Source organism: Myxine glutinosa, chromosome 3 (assembly GCF_964187855.1).
Source record: "Myxine glutinosa chromosome 3, kmMyxGlut1.1, whole genome shotgun sequence".
NCBI lineage: Eukaryota > Metazoa > Chordata > Myxini > Myxiniformes > Myxinidae > Myxine > Myxine glutinosa.
Genome location: NC_136263.1, coordinates 74,199,282 through 74,218,478, shown reverse-complemented (window position 1 = coordinate 74,218,478; position 19,197 = coordinate 74,199,282). Strand labels below are relative to the sequence as shown.

The 19,197-nt window shown below is 44.3% G+C and overlaps 1 protein-coding gene across 4 annotated transcripts in view; it reads left to right on the top strand.

Moving 5' to 3' along the window:
- The window catches only part of LOC137423433 (epsin-2), a 111,679-nt gene that overhangs the window by 56,191 nt on the left and 36,291 nt on the right, over positions 1-19,197 (top strand). For 3 of the 4 annotated variants that reach the window (XM_068110601.2, XM_068110602.2, XM_068110603.2), the window contains exons 5-6: positions 8,395-8,466; positions 9,351-9,446. The exons of the other annotated variant lie outside the window; for it this stretch is intronic. In XM_068110601.2, coding sequence (XP_067966702.2) covers positions 8,395-8,466; positions 9,351-9,446 — 168 coding nt within the window. The remainder of the gene's footprint in view (positions 1-8,394; positions 8,467-9,350; positions 9,447-19,197) is intronic. 4 annotated transcript variants of the gene reach the window in all.

The following is a 19,197-nucleotide window of genomic DNA, read 5'->3' as shown; positions in this document are numbered from 1 at the left end:
TCCGCTCGGTCTCCAGGCGCACCTCACCTTGCATTGCCTTTATTGATGTGTACCCTTGTGACCTTATCCCTCACTAAACTGCCCTCTCTGTCTTCCTTCCCCGACCCATGGATCGTGCTCTCTGGGCACCAAGGGGAGCGTGCGGGAGTCAGCCATTGTGTGCCCGAACCCCCGCAACCAGCTGCCTGCATCGATGCACCACTTATGGACCACATGTCTGTGGCTGAGCACCACTCATGGACCCCACGGGTTGGGGCATGGCCCCTCTGCTGGGACCGGCCACGATGGCCCAGGATCTTGCTTGCGGACCTCGGTGACGTGGCACCTATGCCACACAGGTGAACCACCCCTAGTCGGCCCCTGTGGGCCATAAATAAAAAGTGGACACGTTTTGTGCTTTTTATTATGTTCAAATAGGCCGCCAGCAAGAAGACGAAGAAAGACAACATCTGGAAGAACATTGGCCAGCAGAGGGAGCCGAAGAACAAGACACCAACAGGGGTTTGTTTATTTTTATTATGAACTGGTGACTTGCACCGAATGGTGCTTTTGGTGCTTTATGGTGCTCTTTGTTGGTGCTGGTGCGTCGATGCAGCGCAGGCTGTCTTCCCCCTCCCCCCCCCCCAAAAGAACAATTCCAGGTCCTGGGTTGCGTTTTGTAAATACAGTCAGCGTCACTTGTAAATAATGCTCCCCCACCGTTCATGTATAGTTTGAAAATAATTCCGCAATTCGGTTATCCTGTGGGCGTAAATCTGTTAGGCAGGGTGCAATGCAGCAGAGGGACATACTTATTTGTGTTTTAAAACTGGCGCACTCAGGGTCAGGTTAAATGTAGAGGGAACTACACCTTCGTGTCAGACTAAGTTAAAGTTTTATAGGCCCGAGAACGTGCCTGGAGGATGAGGGTGCAGTGTTGCGGATTTGAGAATCCTGTGTTTTTGTGTAAATATCACCCTCTAAGTAGTGTAATGATTCCTTGTAAATATCTCCGTTTTGTGTGTAAAGGTCAAAGGTCGTCCCCCTTAGTTAATCCATCGCATGCACGTAGAAAATCATATACCCTTATAAATAGTTATTTCCTTATTCTGTGTATTAGCCTAAGGCTCTGTTTCCCATTAATTGACACTGCATTGCACCGAATCAGATAAGATAGAATCCCTTTTCAAGTCTCCCCCAATCCTCTCAGTGCATTGGGTGGTTTTCTTCACCCCAAACTCAATTACGCACACGGTCAAGCCCACGAACAAGGGCGTTGCCCGCCCCTCGTCATCGGAAGGTGGAGCCAGCGAGCCCCCACCAGCCAATCAGGGCCGGTGAGATACCATCACGGGCGTGGCGCGGGTTGACCTCAAAGCGCGTTATAAAAGCGCGCGCGCAAGCCTTTGTGAAGAAGTGCGTAAGAGTCCAGTTGAGGAGAAGCGGAGAGAGAGATTTGAGGGAGGTGCGCTGGACCAGAGGCAGATTCTGCGGAGTAGGAAAAGAGCGTCGCAGACGCGTGAAACAGCTGCCGGTGTGAAACCGAATATGTGGAGCTGCCGGCTCCTCGCTGCCAGCCCGAAGCAGAGCTGTGTTGGCCAGGTTTTCGCCTCGATCCCAAAGCGTGGATCGGAGCGCGTGCTTGGAGCTGGACCTCGACGCCTACCATCTGCCTGGACCCTCCTCTGCCATCCCAAACCATTCCTGCCATTCCATCCTTTTGTGTACGTGTTTGTTTTGTGTGTCTTGTCCCTGGGTACGAGTTAAGCCTGTTTAGATAAGTTAGTATTTGCACTGTGTCTTCTGATCCTTCCATCCTTCTGTCTTTATTTTCGTTTCTTTCCTTCACTTCCTTTAATTGTGTACATAATAGTTAGTAATAAATTCCTGTTCCTGTGGAGGTTGAAAGAGGTGACAGTAAGGGAGGCATTAAAAGAGGCTGAGTCGGGTAGCGGATGATGTGGTTGAGCTTGAAAGTGGTTGGATGTCAATGAAAGCTAGTCTGTTGGGAGCCGTTGGTGAGGTATGTGGATGGACAAAAGGACCACCGAGGCACTTGGAAACATGGTGGTGGGATGATGAAGTTGGAAAGAGGATTGACGAGAAGAGGAAGAAGTTCAAGGAGTGGCAGAAGGCGAAGGGTACGGGAGCAGAAACAGCAGAGCATGAAAGTTATAAGGCAGCCAGGAAGGCTGCAAAGAAAGAGGTAGCAAAGGTGCAGGAGGCATGTAGGAAAATGTTCGGAGAACGCTTGGATTCGGAAGAGGGTCAGAAAGCAGTATTCAGGATTGCAAAGCACATAGCGAAAGAGGTGTGATGTGATGGGGGTGAGTTGCTTGAAGGATGAAGTGGGACAAATCGTTGTCGACCCAGATGGAATTAAAGGAAGATGGAAAAGATATATGGAAATGCTGTTGAATACAGAGAATGAATGGGATGGCAACATAGAGAGTAACCCAGTTTTAGGACCGGCAGAGAAGATAACTGAGAAGGAAGTTGAGGAAGCGATAACAGCAATGAAGAGTGGAAAAGCGGGAGGGCCGACAGGAGTTGTGGGAGATATGTTGAAGGCAGCAGGAAGTTGGGGTGTGAAGAGAATGACAGAGATCTGTAATCTGGTGGTGAAAGAAGGCCGCATTCCAGTGGATTGGGAACTGAGTACCCTCGTCCCTCTATACAAGGGGAAAGGTGACCCTCTAGAGTGTGGCTCGTACCGAGCGATAAAGTTATTGGAGCATGGAATGAAGGTATTGGAAAGGGTGTTGGAGAGGAGGATAAGGAAGAAAGTGAAGATCGACGAAATGCAGTTTGGATTTATGCCAGGAAGAGGAACGACAGATGCGCTTTTCATTGTGAGGCAGTTGCAGGAGAAGTACATGGAGAAGAGGAAGAAGTTGTTTTTTGGGTTTGTTGATCTGGAGAAAGCATTCGATAGGGTTCCACGCAAAGTATTGACATGGGCATTGAGGAAGTTAGGAGTGGAGGAATGGTTGATCAGAGTAGTGATGGCAATGTACAAAAGAGCGCGCACAGCTGTAAGGACGAAGGACGGGAACAGTGGTGAGTTTGAGGTGAAGGTGGGAGTGCATCAGGGGTTGGTACTAAGTCCACTACTATTTGTAGCTGTGATGGAGGTGCTGGCTCAGAACGTAAAGGAGGGTTTACCGTGGGAGTTGTTGTATGCAGATGAGCTGGTGTTGATTGCGGAAAGTATGGATGGACTGAAGGAAAAGATGAACAAGTGGAAGGAATGTATGGAGACAAAAGGTCTGAAGGTGAATATCGGAAAGACGAAGGTGATGGCAAGTGGTAAAGCATGTGGTGAGGTGGAAAGAACTGGGAAGTGGCCGTGTGCTGTGTGCAGGAAGGGTGTCGGAGTGAACTCCATTCAATGTACAATGTGCGCTGAGTGGGTTCATCAAAAATGTAGTGGTCTGAGAGGGTCATTTACCAGTGTGGCAGCTACATTCAAATGTAAGGTGTGCACAGAGGGAGCTGCAGATTGAGGAAATGTTGAGTTGGATCTTGGAGACGGCGTGAAGCTGGAAGGTGTGAAAACATTTTGCTACCTCGGAGACATGCTGAATGGAGAAGGTGGATCAGACTCGGCAACGGTTGCTCGAGTGAGATGTGCATGGAAGAAGTTTCGGGAACTGAGTGGCGTGCTGATGAGGAGAGTGTCGCTGAAGCTGAAGGGAAAGGTGTAGGCTGCATGTGTGAAGTGTTATGATTTATGGGAGCGAGACATGGGTAATGAACGTAGAGCAGCAACGAAGGCTGGAAAGGGTGGAAATGCGAATGGTTCGATGGATGTGCGGAGTATCGTTGAGAGAGAGGAAGACAAATGATGAATTGCGAAAGATTATGGGAATATTGCCTGTGATTGATGCTGTGAAGAGGAACAGGCTGAGATGGTTTGGTCATGTGTTGAGGAAGGATGAAAGTGACTGGTTGAGAAGAGTGATGGAAATTGATGTAGAAGGAAGTAGAGGACGGGGAAGACCGAGAAAGACTTGGCTAAAGATGGTGGTGAAGAAATGCGGGCAAGGGGGTTAACAAGGAGAGATGCAGAAAATAGGGCAAAATGGAGAAGATTGTCATGGGGACCGCAAGGCTAACCCCCACTCTATCAGGGAAAATGGCCTTAAAATGCATGTTGTTGTTGTTGTCCTCCTTACTCTGCCTTCTTTTCTTCACATCCGTTCGTTTTAGAGGTTTCCATCATTGAACACCTGTGGCACGATTTGGCCAACGTTCAGGATCGGGTTAGTCTTTGCTAAACGACTCGAACTTCGGGTTGCTAAACCCGCTCGGCAACTCGTCCATCTAAAACCGGGGTTCGAGCGGGAGTCCCTCCCCTGCTTCGCGGTCAGGAGTGGCACTCAGGTCCTTGGGACTTTTCGTAGACCAAATACCCTGGCTGCTCCCGACCGGAAGGAGCGTTGGGACCCCCAGGACTCACGTCGGTCAGTCGCGGACAAGGGGATTGATCCCCCCTTGATGAGGGGAAAAGGGGTGGCGGAGAGATCCGCAACAATATGTATATATGTATATATTGTTGTGGATATGAGAATGGTTGTTTTTTGTTGTTGTTGTAGTGTAAATTGTTGTAAAGATCACCCTTTGTAAATGTCATGATCATTGTAAATAACTCCATAATGGTAAAGGTCAAAGGTCGTCCCCTTAATTAATTCATCGCATACACCTAGCCAATCTTAAGCCCTTCTAAGTAGTTATCTCTTTATTCTATGTGAGTTTAAGGCTCTGTTGGCCATTAATTGACACTCCATTGCACCGAATCAAATAAGAATAGCTCCCCTTCAATAATTACATTTCCCAGCCAAAACTCCCTCTCCGGGTAAAGCAGCTTCACAAGCGTGGGGTGCGTGCCCTCTCATTTCACTACAAATAGTGAATACGTGCTCCGTGCTCTGTTTGAACAGGAGGGGCGGGGTCGCCGGGAAGAGGCAAGCCCAGGGCGCGCCACGAGGGGCGGGGCTGTTCAGCCCCATACCCAAATAAGGGAACAAGCCCGTAGCTCGCCACGAGGGGTGCGCCGTTCGGCGCCATGTCCAAATAAGGAGGCAAGCCCGTGGCATTGCCATATAAGGTCACAGAGCACGGGGGGAGGGCGGTACCGAAACCGACGGCGTGTCACACCCGCGCTTGAGGATGATATATGCGTGCGAAGATCAGACTGAGAGAGATGAGTGAGGGAGCCCCACGAGCAGTTCTGTGAAGGGAGTTGCTTGAAGGTTCATGAGGGTTGACAAAGTACGTACAAGGTCGGTGAGAAGGCATGAACGAGAGGCGTGATCTAGCAAGACAGAGAGAGACGTGAGGGGGTGCCTGTATTGCGGCAATAGGCCGACACCCTCTAGGCCCTATCGCCGGTCGGTGAGACGCGAGGCTGTGTTTGCCGGGTTTTCGCCTCGACCCCAAAGCGTGGATCGAAGCGCGCGCTTGGAGCCGGACCTCGACGCCTACCATCTGCCTGGACCCTCCTCTGCCGTCCCAAACCATCCCTGCCTTTCCATCCATTTGTGTACATGAGTTTGTTCTGTGTGTCTTGTCCCTGGGTATTAATTAAGCTTGTATAAGTTAATATTTGCACTGTCACCTGCTTTTTCCATTTTCCCTGTATATAACCTTGACTGCTCCTTTTGCTTAGTGTGTGTAAATAATAAATCCTGTTACTCTTCTGTACGTCTTCTTCTTCCTCTTTACATTCGGTCGCTTTAGAGGTTTCCAAATTGAATACCTGTGGCACGATTTCGGCCAACGTCCAGGAATCGGGTTAGTTGGGGTAACTGTTCGGCCGCGGTGCCATCCGCTCGGCAAAACAACATCTTAGCCGCGGTCCGTAACAATATATATATATATATATATATATATATATATATATATATATATATATATTGTTATGGATTTGGCACTTCCGTGGTTGTGGTTTTCACCCACTTGAAACATTTCTGGTTACGTATTATTATTCTTATTGGGGTTTGAAGGAAACGGCGATTATTGTTGTTAAAAGGTAAGGTTATTGTTGTTAAAAGGCAAAAGGTTAAAATTTTAAATGAAACAGGAAACCGGATCGAGAACCGGAAGACGACGAGAGAGGAGAGGAAGAAGAAGGCGTTACGAGAAAAGTCGGACAAGACACATGTCTTGAAGCTCCGTAGCGAGCGTGATCAAATGAAAGCCGCGAGTAACCTTTGAGTCCTTGAAAGGAATTTCCTGCGATAGGTGTGATCGCTGGAGGATTGAGAAACCTGCGTAGTCAGGTATAGGCGTTGAGGTTCCGGAGAATCCTCGCCAGGTCGCTTCGACTCAAGTAAGAGCCGTCGGCCATTTTGAACCTCGCGCTTCATTCACCGAAAAAGGTTTTGCTACGCATCAGCTTTTCGCACCATCCGGTCGTCTGCTGGGGATGTGTGTACGCAAAAGCGGCGTTTGAAGATTACGCTGCGGTTCGCTGATTGAACTGTGAATGTGCACGTCTGGTTCGCGCCTTTGGGATTTCCCTTTTCACCGCCAGTTTGCTGTTGGTTTGGACCACGTGACTACACGCTTTGCCTACGCCTCATTACTTGCCTCATCGCCTCTTCGCCTCATCACCTCATCACTACTCGCAGGAGGGGATTATCCTTGAGTTATAGAGACATTGAGGAGTGTTATTTTTCATTCAATGGGAGCGCAGTGAGTTATATTACTTTAGCTGATGGTACCATCTTAAGATATATTGAGTGCACTTTGATTGTCATTGGTTGTACCGTTATTATTGTGTGTGATTTTTAATACAGCATTTGTTCGTTTATAATCATTGGTGTGGTTTCGCTATTGATTACGGACACCGAACAACATTTTTCTGCCGTGTCTCCTCTCGGGGTTCGGAGGTATACCGAGACCAGGAGGTCGGGGAGGAACACGTAACAGTATATATATATATATATATATATATATATATATATATATATATATTTGTCCTCTTAGGTTTGGTTGAGATTGGATAAGTAACAACCGAATATATCTCAATCAAATATTATCAGACAGACGCCAAATTGTGTATTTTAGTATGAAGATGTACATCATTTTATGTATCATATAATGTGATGCGAGTTCTAACTATGTGATAATACATTAAATCCTCTCGCAAGTAGAGTTTGAATAGTGATGTTGCCTTGATGAGTTGACTGCCTGGATGCGACTGAGGTTGGTAATCTAATGGTGGATCCATGACCAAGGTTGAGAATCTGCCATTTGGAGAGGTTCGGGATTGAAAGGATCAAAACCTCGAGGAAGAACGGTGTCCAGCTGATTCCTGCGATCGGGAAACCAGTCAATTGCTTAAATTTTAAGGTTCCTACTTTAGGTGAGGGAACTACGTTTTATGGTTTACTATTTAAAGTTGAATACAGGATGTTGTGAAATTAACATCATTTACAGCAATCCTTTAAAAAGAATATATAGAATTATCTTTTTAAGGCCATTTTTCCCTGCTAGAGTGGGGGTTAGCCTTGCGGGCCCCATGACAATCATGGTTCCCTGTTTGAGGCAATGTTTTCATGGCCGGATGCCCTTCCTGACGCCAACCCTTGGTCACGCTCTAACGATGCGCAGGGATACAGTGTGCCTATTCTAAACCGGGGTACACACCGGGATCATTCATCCCAGCAAGCTGGTACTCAATTTGCCGACCTCGGAAGGATGACAGGCTGAGTCAACCCCCCTGGCGTTAATTCAGCGATCGACCGGGATTCGAACCCAGGATCCCAAGCCGGCACCCTAACCGCTAAGCCAACACCAGGCTTTAAATTATATTATATTTTTGGAATAGCTGACACTACAATTTATATAGCTTTTTGTTCAAGAGAAACTGTGCAGTACTTGGTGTAAAGTGCAATATATGTCATTTGGCGTGAATTTATTTTTCTTTTTTTTTCTTTTCTTTTTTGTTCCCCTCCCTCCCCCCCTCCCCCCCCCCCCCTATTTCCCCCTACTCCCTTACCCTTGTCCTCACCTCTCTCGCACTTGGTAATGTGCATCAGTAATTCAACTCAGTCGATTTTTATTTGCTTATTGTAGAATAGCAACATGTTGTGCATCATAAATTGTAAGCATGCCTGTCTTTTCATCTCAGCCTTATTTTATTTATTTATTTATTTGTTTTTTTTTGTTTTTAATACAAATTGTCTCAATTTTTCTCAATGCTTCATATTTTTTTTGTTTGGAGAAAGCCCTAGTGGCCTCGTGTGCCTGCAAATTTACCAGAATTTTAAGCTACAATTTCATGCATGTTATTCCATCGTATCCATTGGTGTCGGTCTTTTTAGCATAGCATTGAATGGAGAAAAAGGAGTGTGGGTTAATCGGAGCAGGAGACGTGACTGATGCTTCGTTAATTGTCCATCGCAGCCCGTGCTCGATTGCGAGGAAGACGTGCAGCTGCAGTTAGCTTTGAACATTAGCAAAGAAGAGCAAAATCAGGTTAGAGGGTCTGGTTACCTCGTGGGTGGGCCCCTCCCATGCCCACACCTGTTATGTGCACAATGTTTCTTTGCTTTGCTAACAATTGCAATAAATAGTCTCTATTTCGGTAAATCACAAGTTGACATTCTGCTGTCCTGAGTTTCACTTACTTTACCAACCAATCTATAAATCTTCCTGTTTCATTGTATGTCTTCATCCTCCTTTGTTTTTTTGTTTTTTTTTTCTGTTTATTTTTTTTGTTTTCAAAGTTTTGATTTGCTGCTGTCTTGTCTGCAATAACCCTCTTGCAATATTTACTGAACTTGCGGTGGGGGTTTTTTTCAAAGATGCTCATTTCTGATGTCACTTTCTTGGAAGATTTGCAATATTGCTGCTGAGTTGGAGCTGTCCTGAGATTTCCTTTGATTTATTGCTTGTCAAATGTAATCTTGTTTCAAGAGTGCCACAATTTGAAAATTGTAGATTGCTGTGCACTGAATAATTTCCTGCATTTACTATGCACACCGTCTCCTGTTTTATATTGAGCCTTCTTTAACTGTTTTGTTTGCTTTCGGAGTTGTGAATTTGCATCATGTGCATGCAACCCGACAATCTCTGGTTGGTGCAAATAACTATATATATATATATATATATATATATATATATATATACGCACTTACTTTCTCTGAATTTCTAACCTTGATTGCAAGTGTTGAGATTTTAAAATTTGCTTGCATTCCACCAAATGATGGACCCAGAGCTTTCCAATTTGTGTAGTTCAAACGTTGATTGTGCTTGAACTCGATGAATGGTTTGTCTTTGATTTATTGGGGTTTTCCTTCAATTTTGACTTCTTTACCCCAACCTTGCACATTGTCCTTGCATATCCTTGTTTTAAACAGGAGGAGAGGCTGCGCCGTGGTGATGATCTTCGCTTGAAAATGGCTCTCGAAGAGAGCCAGAAGGGTGGTGCATCACCTTCTCCGCCAGCTACGGAGGTCTGTAATGAATTTTCTCCAATTGCAGCCTGGTTCAGCTTTAATTTGTTCACATCCAAATGCATATGCACTTGTTTAATGTGTTTACCAATTTTAGGAATAAGTGGATTGTTCAAATTGGATGATTTATTGGTTTTGAATCTGAGAAATATTTCTAAATGGTGTTTTCTCTGGTAGTGAGCAATAATCTTGCATGGGTTGCCTTCACATCTTCACCATACTGATTCGATATTGTAGATTTATTCCAATCATGTCCTGATGCGTTCAGCATTCCTGACTCGCTACCTTTGTGGGACTGTGGCACCAGTTAATGATTTTACTCTAATGTGGTTGAAAGATGAAAGGGGGAGGGTGAAAGGTGGGGCCACATTAGGGCTCAAGTAAGGGAATGAACGAGCAGGAAAAGATGAGGAGAGGGAATGTAGTGACCTGCATGACAGAGGCCTAGGTTAGGTAAGATTAATATGTTTGGAGGAGATTGCGGGAAGGGATGGGTGATTATGCTGAATGGTTCTAGTGTACCACCTACTATGGTATGCCTTGATGAAAAATTAGTTTATCAACAATAGCTGTTGAACCTAGAGGAAGGTGTCTAAAGCTGCTTTGGAATGCAGGCACCTTCTTGTTTGTATAGAATTTGAGATGGTTATTATTGTAAACAGCAAACTGCATAAGATGCAAACCTGCATTGAGCAATGAATGTTTTATTTAATTTATTTTCTCCATTTTATTTTTTTAAGGTCGATTGTGTTCATTATATAATGTTTACTACTTTGGAAATGTCAATGTTCTGTTGTGAGAATTGCCAGGCAAATCTACAGTATGTGAGATTTCAACCACATAGTTCAACATTAGATGAATGTTGTGCTCTGAGTACCAGACTAACCCAGAAAATCTAATTTAAAAGGAAATTGTTTGAGAGTGTGAGCAGTGTGAGCAAGTAATCACTTTATTTTTATTGCTATTTTCTTATTCCTTTGTCCAGCTCGAAATGGCTAAAACAGTGTGCATGTGCATGCACACAAATATTGACACCGTGTTCGACGGACCCAATTTTAGTTTTACAGAATTTTTTATTATCCTTTTTTTTTTTTTTTTTTTAAACATTTTAGACATAGGAACTAACCATGCAAATGGTGTGAGATTTTGCTTTGTAATGTCGACGAATGGTTTGTTACCCCACAAATTGGGAAATTCCTTCAATTCACATGGTGGTGATTTACTTGCCATGGTACCATCAGCCTGTCATCCTTCCGAGGTCGGCAAATTGAGTACCAGCTTGCTGGGATGAATGATCCCGGTGTGTACCCCGGTTTAGAATAGGTACACCGTATCCCTGTGCATCGTAAGAACGTGACCAAGGGTTGGTGTCAGGAAGGGCATCCGGCCATAAAAACATTGCCTCAAACAGGGAACCATGATTGTCATGGGGCCCGCAAGGCTAACCCCTGCTCTAGCGGGGAAAATGGCCTTAAAACGATCATTCATATTTTATATATGCAAAATATAAAATGCAAATATAAAAATACTACTGTATAATGTTAAGTATCGTGCATGATCAAAGGTTAACAGCATCATAAAGCTGCTGAAACTTTAGTTTATTTATTTATATGTTTGGCCGATTGTCATGCTTATTCAAATTGTGATTAGGATGCTGGATGGCATGGGACGAGACCTGCATTTTGTTGACCATTTTGCATTAAGAATGCCTCGTTTGGATGTTTCACAGCAAACTTTTGTATATGTGAGAGACTAAGCATGCTTCATCTCTTTTTCATCACCACCACCTCTTGGAATTCACGTTGTTGCAAAGGCTGCATCAGGTTCTGGTGATGTCGGCCAAAAGGAGATTGACTCAAGATGGTTGTAATGCAAGCAAGGCAATTGTGGCAACATTTGAGAATGGAATTATGAAAGGAAAAACCAATGCAAGTAATGTGCAAATGTATTTTGCTTGGTGTAAACCAGCAGATGGAGGATGCTCTCCTTCTTTGGTTTCATCAAAAAGGAAATTGCAGCCAAAAAATTTTTTTTCCCCCTCTGGGTAAGAAAACCTCATTACGTATGCAATATGTGATGGTCTCCCTTTTTGCCGCAATATGATTCTCTTTTGGGCATTCTGTGTCATACTTTAGAGATACTGTAGCACTGTGCTGCTGCTTTTGTGAAGTCTCTCTCAATAATTCTTTACTGCAATTTTTATTAATTTGTAGCATCAAAATCTTTGCTTTGTGCATTTCATTGTGCTGTTAATACCCAGGCTTCTCTGGTTTGGGTGTATGTGTGTAGTGCAGAGATTTAACTAAATAAATGTGTTATTCTTCACTGTCATTATAACCACCTTTAGAGGCCATTTTTCCCCGCAAAGCGGGGGTTGGCCTTTTTCGGGAACCGTGGTTGTTGTTGTTTTTTGGTCCCCTTTTTGAAGCAATGTTTTACGGCCGGATGCCCTTCCTGACACCAACCCTTTTTGCCGCCTTTAACGACAAACAGGGAATTACCAGTGAACTGGTACTCAATTAGCCGACCTCGGAAGGATGACAGGCTGAGTCAACCCCCCTGGCGTTAATTCAGCGATCGACCGGGATTCGAACCCAGGATCCTAGGATCCTAAGCCGGCACCCTAGCCGCCAGCCCAACACCAGGGTTCAATTGTTACATTTATTTTGTTACAATTGTCATTGTTACATTTAATCTCCCTAACTTCAATTTAATGTCCTTTTTGTCCCCCATCACACCGCGCGCAGAGCGAAAGGGGGACTATGGTTTTCCCATGCGTGCGTAAGTGAAGGACCGAATTCTAATTTGGTGTGTGGGTGCAACCCACGTCAAAATCCAAGATGGCCGCCGCCATGTATGTCTGAACCTTGAGTGGAATATCTTGAAAAATAAGCGAAGTACCAACTTCTAATCTGGTGTGTGGGTGTATCTCGACATAAGGAAGAATGCTATTGAAAATTGTGTCGTCACGTCAAAATCCAAGATGGCCACCACCATATATATGTCTGAACCTTGTGAGCGAAATATCTTGAAAAATAAACGAACTACTAACTTCTAATCTGGTGTGTGGGTGTATCTACGCATAAGGGAGAATGCTATTGAAAATTGGGTCGCCACGTCAAAATCCAAGATGGCCGCCTTGCGGCTTCCACTTTTTCAACTCATCACTTCACCGACGGGGGACCTAGGCGTAACGCTTATTTATTTTTTTTGGAAGGCAAATCTCATTCATTTTGTGTTGTAAGTGTACAATATTGTCTGGGCCCCAAACTACAATAACTACCTGCTGCATTAAAAGAAGATATCCAAACTACATTCAAGTTCAAGACACAACTTTTTTTTGAAAATTAAATTAATACACTGTACAAGTAAATATAATTAACCACAATGTATATATATATATATATATATATATATATATATATATATATATATATATATTGTTGCGGATATGGGATTTACATCCATCCATATCCGCTTGTAAATATTCCCCTATTTCCTCAATACTTCCCAACTATCCCCAATCCCCCATTCCCTAGTCCCATTTTCTGTAAACAACACTCTGTAGACCCGACCTCCCCCTATTTCCCCCATTAAATGTCGCATCCAGGTCCACCGCATCTCATGTAAGACAACTATAGGAGATCTTGCTAGTTATTCTTAATCTATGTCAGTTAAGGACTCGTTTCCATTAATTCTGACTCTTCGTTGCACCAGAATGTGATTGTATGGCACCGTTAGGAAGTTTAGGACCTCCCAATACCTCCCCGCAGCTCTTCCTCACGGTTCAACAACAACAACAACAACAACAACAGCGGCGGCGGCGCGGGGAGTGTGCGTCCTCACTCCGGCTTGGTTGGTAGGGGGTGTTGGGAGGGCACCAGGCCTTTCCAACGAGCCGCCATCGAACATGTGCTCGACGGGGTTACCAAGTAGGGGCTCGCTGTCAGCTCCTCGTCAAGGGCGGAGCCCGGTAACCCCCGCACCCAATAGAAGCGGCGGACCGATCCCATCTGGGGCGGAGCCAACGAGCCGAGGGCGTCTCACTCCCCGCTGAGCATGCGCAGGAAGAGGGAGGTGACGTCAGATGCGCGCTGAGCTTGGAGAGAGAAGGACGCCACCTCCGAGCGCTGTGACACCTCCCCGCATCTCTGGACTGGACCGTGCTTTATCCTGTCCCTGAGCCAAGGTGCACCTTGTGCTATCGACTACCTGTCCTTCCCTGCCATCAATCCCTGTGTAAGTCAGCCTTGTCCCGTTTGTCTGTGGTCTGTCTGTGGTCTGTCTGGGATAGATAAGATTGTATTTAAGTGCCTATCTCTTCTGTGTCTTTTACCTCACTCTACCTTGTAATCTACCCCTTTTCTCCACCACTAATTATATCCTCCTCCGGAGGTCTTGAGAACTGTACCCCTTGCGTCGTTTCGTCTATCCCAGTCGTTGTGTCCTTTCCATCATTGATTTAGCGTGGCGCGATTTGGCCAACGTTCGAGTGGAATCGGGTGAGTTGGGGAAGAATCGGGGGAACTGTTAGGTCGCGGCAATACCACCGCTCGGTAAATAACATCTAATCCGCGATCCGTAACAATATACTACTGTGTTGAAAAAGTATCCGACCTTTATTTTTCGTGCGTAAAAAAAAAAAGAAGCTAGGGAGGCGTTGATTGGTGTACGTATGTAGGCGATCCTAATGCGCATGCGTGAATTTTTTCCCACCTGCAGAAGCTGTCATTCGACGGCAGACCGCCGATGAGTGAGGACATGTAAGTGAGCGCCGTCGGATTTTCGTTTTTGACAAAATGACGGAAAAACTTGAACAACGCTACTGCATCAAATTTTGTGTAAAGCTTGGCGATTCCCAAGTGGAAATGATCCACAAGATTCACCACCGTTCATTCCATTATGAAGGAGGATTTGGGCTTCAGGAGAATCTCGGCGAAGTTCGTACCAAAGCTGTTAACGATTGAGCAGAAGCAACTCCGTTTGGAGATCGCACAGGACATGCTGGAGACTGTGAACAGCGATCCCAGCTTCCTCAACACAGTGATCACTGGCGATGAGTCCTGGGTTTATGGGTACGACCCAGAAACCAAGTTGCAGTTTTGATGCAAGTTTGATGAAACACAAAATTTGATGCAGTAGCGTTGTTCAAGTTTTTCCGTCATTTTGTCAAAAACGAAAATCCGACGGCGCTCACTTACATGTCCTCACTCATCGGCGGTCTGCCATCGAATGACAGCTTCTGCAGGTGGGAAAAAAATTCTCGCGTGCGCATTAGGATCGCCTACATACGTGCACCAATCAACGCCTCCCTAGCTGCTTCTTTTTTACGCACGAAAAATAAAGGTCGGATACTTTTTGAACACACTACATATATATATATATATATATATATATATATATATATATATGTATATATATATGTATATATATATATATACACAGACTTAGCATTTAATATGGAATATTTTTTTGTGGGGGTGAACTTACTTTTCAAGATGACTGAACCAAAAGTTCATTGGAATTATGTTGAAATTATTCTAGATTTTGTTAATGTGACCTTTAAAAGAAACAAAAACCACATTTGACATTTCGAAGCAAATAAATTGATCCTTGAAAGTGATGTAAACTGATATCGAACTCAATTCACGGACAGTACTGTGTTAAACTTCTGTACGTTTTCCAGAGGTATCTCTTTATTTTGCACATTAGCCAAAAAAAAATTCAACAAAAACAAAAGCTAAATTATGACTGGGATTACGGACAGTAAAATTACAGTTCAGTACTTCGTGTAACCCCCACGAGCATTCAGGAGAGCACGTACACGTCGAGGCATGCTGTTCACGAGATTTGCTAAGGTTTGGACTGGAATCGCTTGCCATGCAGTGACAATAGTCTGCTGCAATTCATGCACAGAGGTAGGCTGCTGGTCCAAGTTGTCGATTTGACGCGTTAATTCTGCCCACAAGTTCTCTATCGGATTCATATCCGGGGACATGGCAGGCCACTCCATATGCTCCACACCACGGTCAGCAAGAAAGTGTTGGATCATGCAAGCACGATGAGGCCGTGCATTGTCATCTTGGAAGACAAAGTTTCCTTGAAAGGCTGCACCAGCAAATGCAAGCTTCCAGAATGACCCTGTACTTGAACTGGTTCAGGTTTCCATTCAGAACAACCAGGTCAGTTTTGCCCCCTGCATGAAAAGCAACCCAAACGGTCACCCCACCACCTCCAGCTTGGACTCTTGGCACTATACAATCTTCGTTGTGGGCTTCATGCACTTGTCTGCGCACTCGGACGCGGCCATCTTGACGATAGACCAGAAATATAGACTCGTCACTGAAGGTCACGTGATTCCAGTGTCCTGGCTGCCATTGACGGTGCTCTCTGGCCCACTGCAATCGGCGCTGGCTGGGTTGTCTGGTCAGGCGTGGCTTTCTCAGGGGACGCCTGGCACGATAGCCTGCTTGAACCAGTCGTTGGTTGACTAGCCTTCTGGATACAGGCACATTTGTCAGTTGCTGCCACTCAGCCCTAACCCGATTAGCTGACTTGGTATGGCCATTGCAGACTCACCAGTGCAGCTTGCGATCATCTCTCCTTGTGGTTCTGCGTGGACGTCCTGGCCTCGGTATTGGAGTAGGGACACCCCTCTGAGCATTTCGTTTCAGGATCTTTGACACCTGACCTTGAGTGATGCCATACTGCCGAGCAATAGCACGCTGTTTCATACCAAAATTTCGTAAAGCCACCACTCCATGACAAACAGCATTGTCAAGTTGATGGACCATCTCCAGAGGAAGCGGCAATAACTTTTGTAGACGTGCAGCAGTTGTTTTCCACTAATACAGAACGCAACAACCCTTGTATACCCGATTGTGAAGCCAATCGTCAAATGTACCTGTCCTTACATTTTGTCACGCCACCTGTGATATAATCCTGTTATTGACTTCTTGCTGCGAAAGACAATCGGTGACATGGTTCTTTCAACAAAGACATCACCGAAGGGTAAAATAAACTCACCAGATTGATATACTGAGTTTAGAAAGTAAACCCAAGTCGAGGGAAAAAAAATATACCATATTAAATGCCAAGTCTGTATATATATATATATACACAAAGAATTAAGTTAAGCACCCCCCCCCCCCGTTTTTTTACAACCTCGCACATTACAAGTTTGTTGTCGTCATAACAGTGTAATATACCCATGTTATTGCTATATTTTCTGGAGAAGTGATATTATGGTCACATAAAAACATAACAATCATGCCGTTTTCAATATTTTATTCTGAATAATTTAAGGTGAAATTTTTTGGGAATTTTAGGCATATTTTCACCTCAATTTAAGTATGGAGCTATAGGTCCATCACGGACAGTGTGGATGACGTTTATGTTTTCTAACGTACAGTCATTGTTCTGAGAAGACCTCTAGCGATCTTTGCGTCAATAACGTGTGTAGGACCCACGTGATCGGATCACTGACTCAACCCTACGTCGCATAGACCCTGTAAGCCGTCGTATGCGTTGCTGTGGCAGGTTGAACCCCCTCGAGCACGTTTGGAACATGTTGGGACGACAAATTGCGAAGATGGTCCCTCCAATAGCCAATCTGGATGAATTGGAACGTGCATTACATCGGGAATGGAACAACCTGCCACAGCAACGCATACGACGGCTTACAGGGTCTATGAGACGTAGGGTTGAGTCAGTGATCCGATCACGTGGGTCCTACACACGTTATTGACGCAAAGATCGCTAGAGGTCTTCTCAGAACAATGACTGTACGTTAGAAAACATAAACGTCATCCACACTGTCCGTGATGGACCTATAGCTCCATACTTAAATTGAGGTGAAAATATGCCTAAAATTCCCAAAAAATTTCACCTTAAATTATTCAAAATAAAATATTGAAAACGGCATGATTGTTATGTTTTTATGTGACCATAATATCACTTCTCCAGAAAATATAGCAATAACATGGGTATATTACACTGTTATGACGACAACAAACTTGTAATGTGCGAGGTTGTAAAAAAACGGGGGGGGGGTGCTTAACTTAATTCTTTGTGTATATATATATTTATTTATTTATTTATTTATTTTCTTTGACTTGTGAGCATCTCAGCCTGTTAACACCCACCACGAGCCTTTCCACTGTGCTTGTGAAGTTTGAATTAATTTCACCTTTGCACATATGCGTTTCAATATTGCCATTTGTTTGTGCTTGTAAAGCGGCAAGTTCACCCCTGCCCCTCCTCCCCCACCCCAATGCTCAGTGATTTGGGTTTGCTTGCCTGATTGGAAATGTGCATGTGCTTTATTGATCGTTTCCTATTTATTAATTTATTTCACCTATCCACAATGCAAAACTATGTTTGATTATGCCTTGTGTTATAAAGGAAAATGTATGCAAATGAGGAAGCAAGAAATGAAGCACATGGTGACATTTCAACAGGAATAAATATCATGGAAGCTCTTTCCAGCTGATTTCTCCACCCCTCCCCCACCCCCCCCCCCCCCTCTCCAATACTGAAAGGGCTGAGTTTTTTCAGCCCTGGTCGCATCGTGTGGTTTGAGTTTTCAAGGGTGGAGTGACCGTCTTTGTGAACTTTGTGAGCTCATATAAGCACCTGTCGATGTAAAGTAAATAATTAGCTTAGCCAAATAAATGTACTGCTGGTGGGTAAGAGGGGAATACTTAGATTGAAAGACAGTTGAATAAAAGCAGAGGAGAGCAGAGATTTGTGCATTCAGCAAAACGAAGTCTTCAAAACAACATATATCTGAATGGAGATTGCTATACAGCTTAATTTCATTCCATTTAACTCTTCAATTGTTAAACTGTGCACGTGAAGCGAAAAGTGGGGCAAAGCAATTGGTTCATGTTCGTTAGTCTGTCCATCCGTCTGTCTACAAGCATTAGTTTATGATCGAGGAACAACTTATTTAAATTGAATGTTGTATTTTGAACACAAATCTGAACATGAATAGGAAGACAAATTTGCTGTTTTACAGTACTTTGGCTCTGCATTCATCCTGATTGCACATGCAATATGGTGTCATACACTTTTTCAATGGTGGTAAAATCCAGAATTCATGTTATATGACTTTTACAATCTTTATTTTATTTAAATTGAATTGTATACCAGAAATTATATACCAGAATTTGGTATGTAATCATTACATAATTAATATACCAAATTATTGATTTCACATTCAGTGTCGCTCCAACAAAATGGAAAACCCTCCCATCTATTTTCTCAACAATCCTCTCGAAGAAGTTCTGTCACTCAAGCTTTTGGGGCTCACTATCTGCCATGATCTTTCCTGAGAAAACCACATTTCCAAGCCGGCCGACAAAGCCAGTCGCCAACTGGGCATTGTCCTTTCTTGTGCAAAGAAAGTCATGCAAAGTCCTTTCTTGGCAGCCCTGGTTGCAGCTTCACACCACTTACAAAGCTTTCATCTGCAGCTTGATGGAGTATTGCTCTCCTTTCTGGGCTGGTGCTCCTGCCTCACACCTAGCTCGGCTTCATGCGGTAGAAACCTTAGTATCTCCCATGATGAAGCTGATGACCATGCATGTGGTCATAAAAGCTTCCCACTTTTTGCATGGCTTGATGTCAAACTTTTTCGGTGTTTTGGCTGATTGAAAATTGCTTCCTTGAGGAATGAAAAGAAACAAGATGGCAAGGAAAGCTTGTCTTCTATTAGAGCAGCACATGGAAATGAGAAATGTGGCAAGCT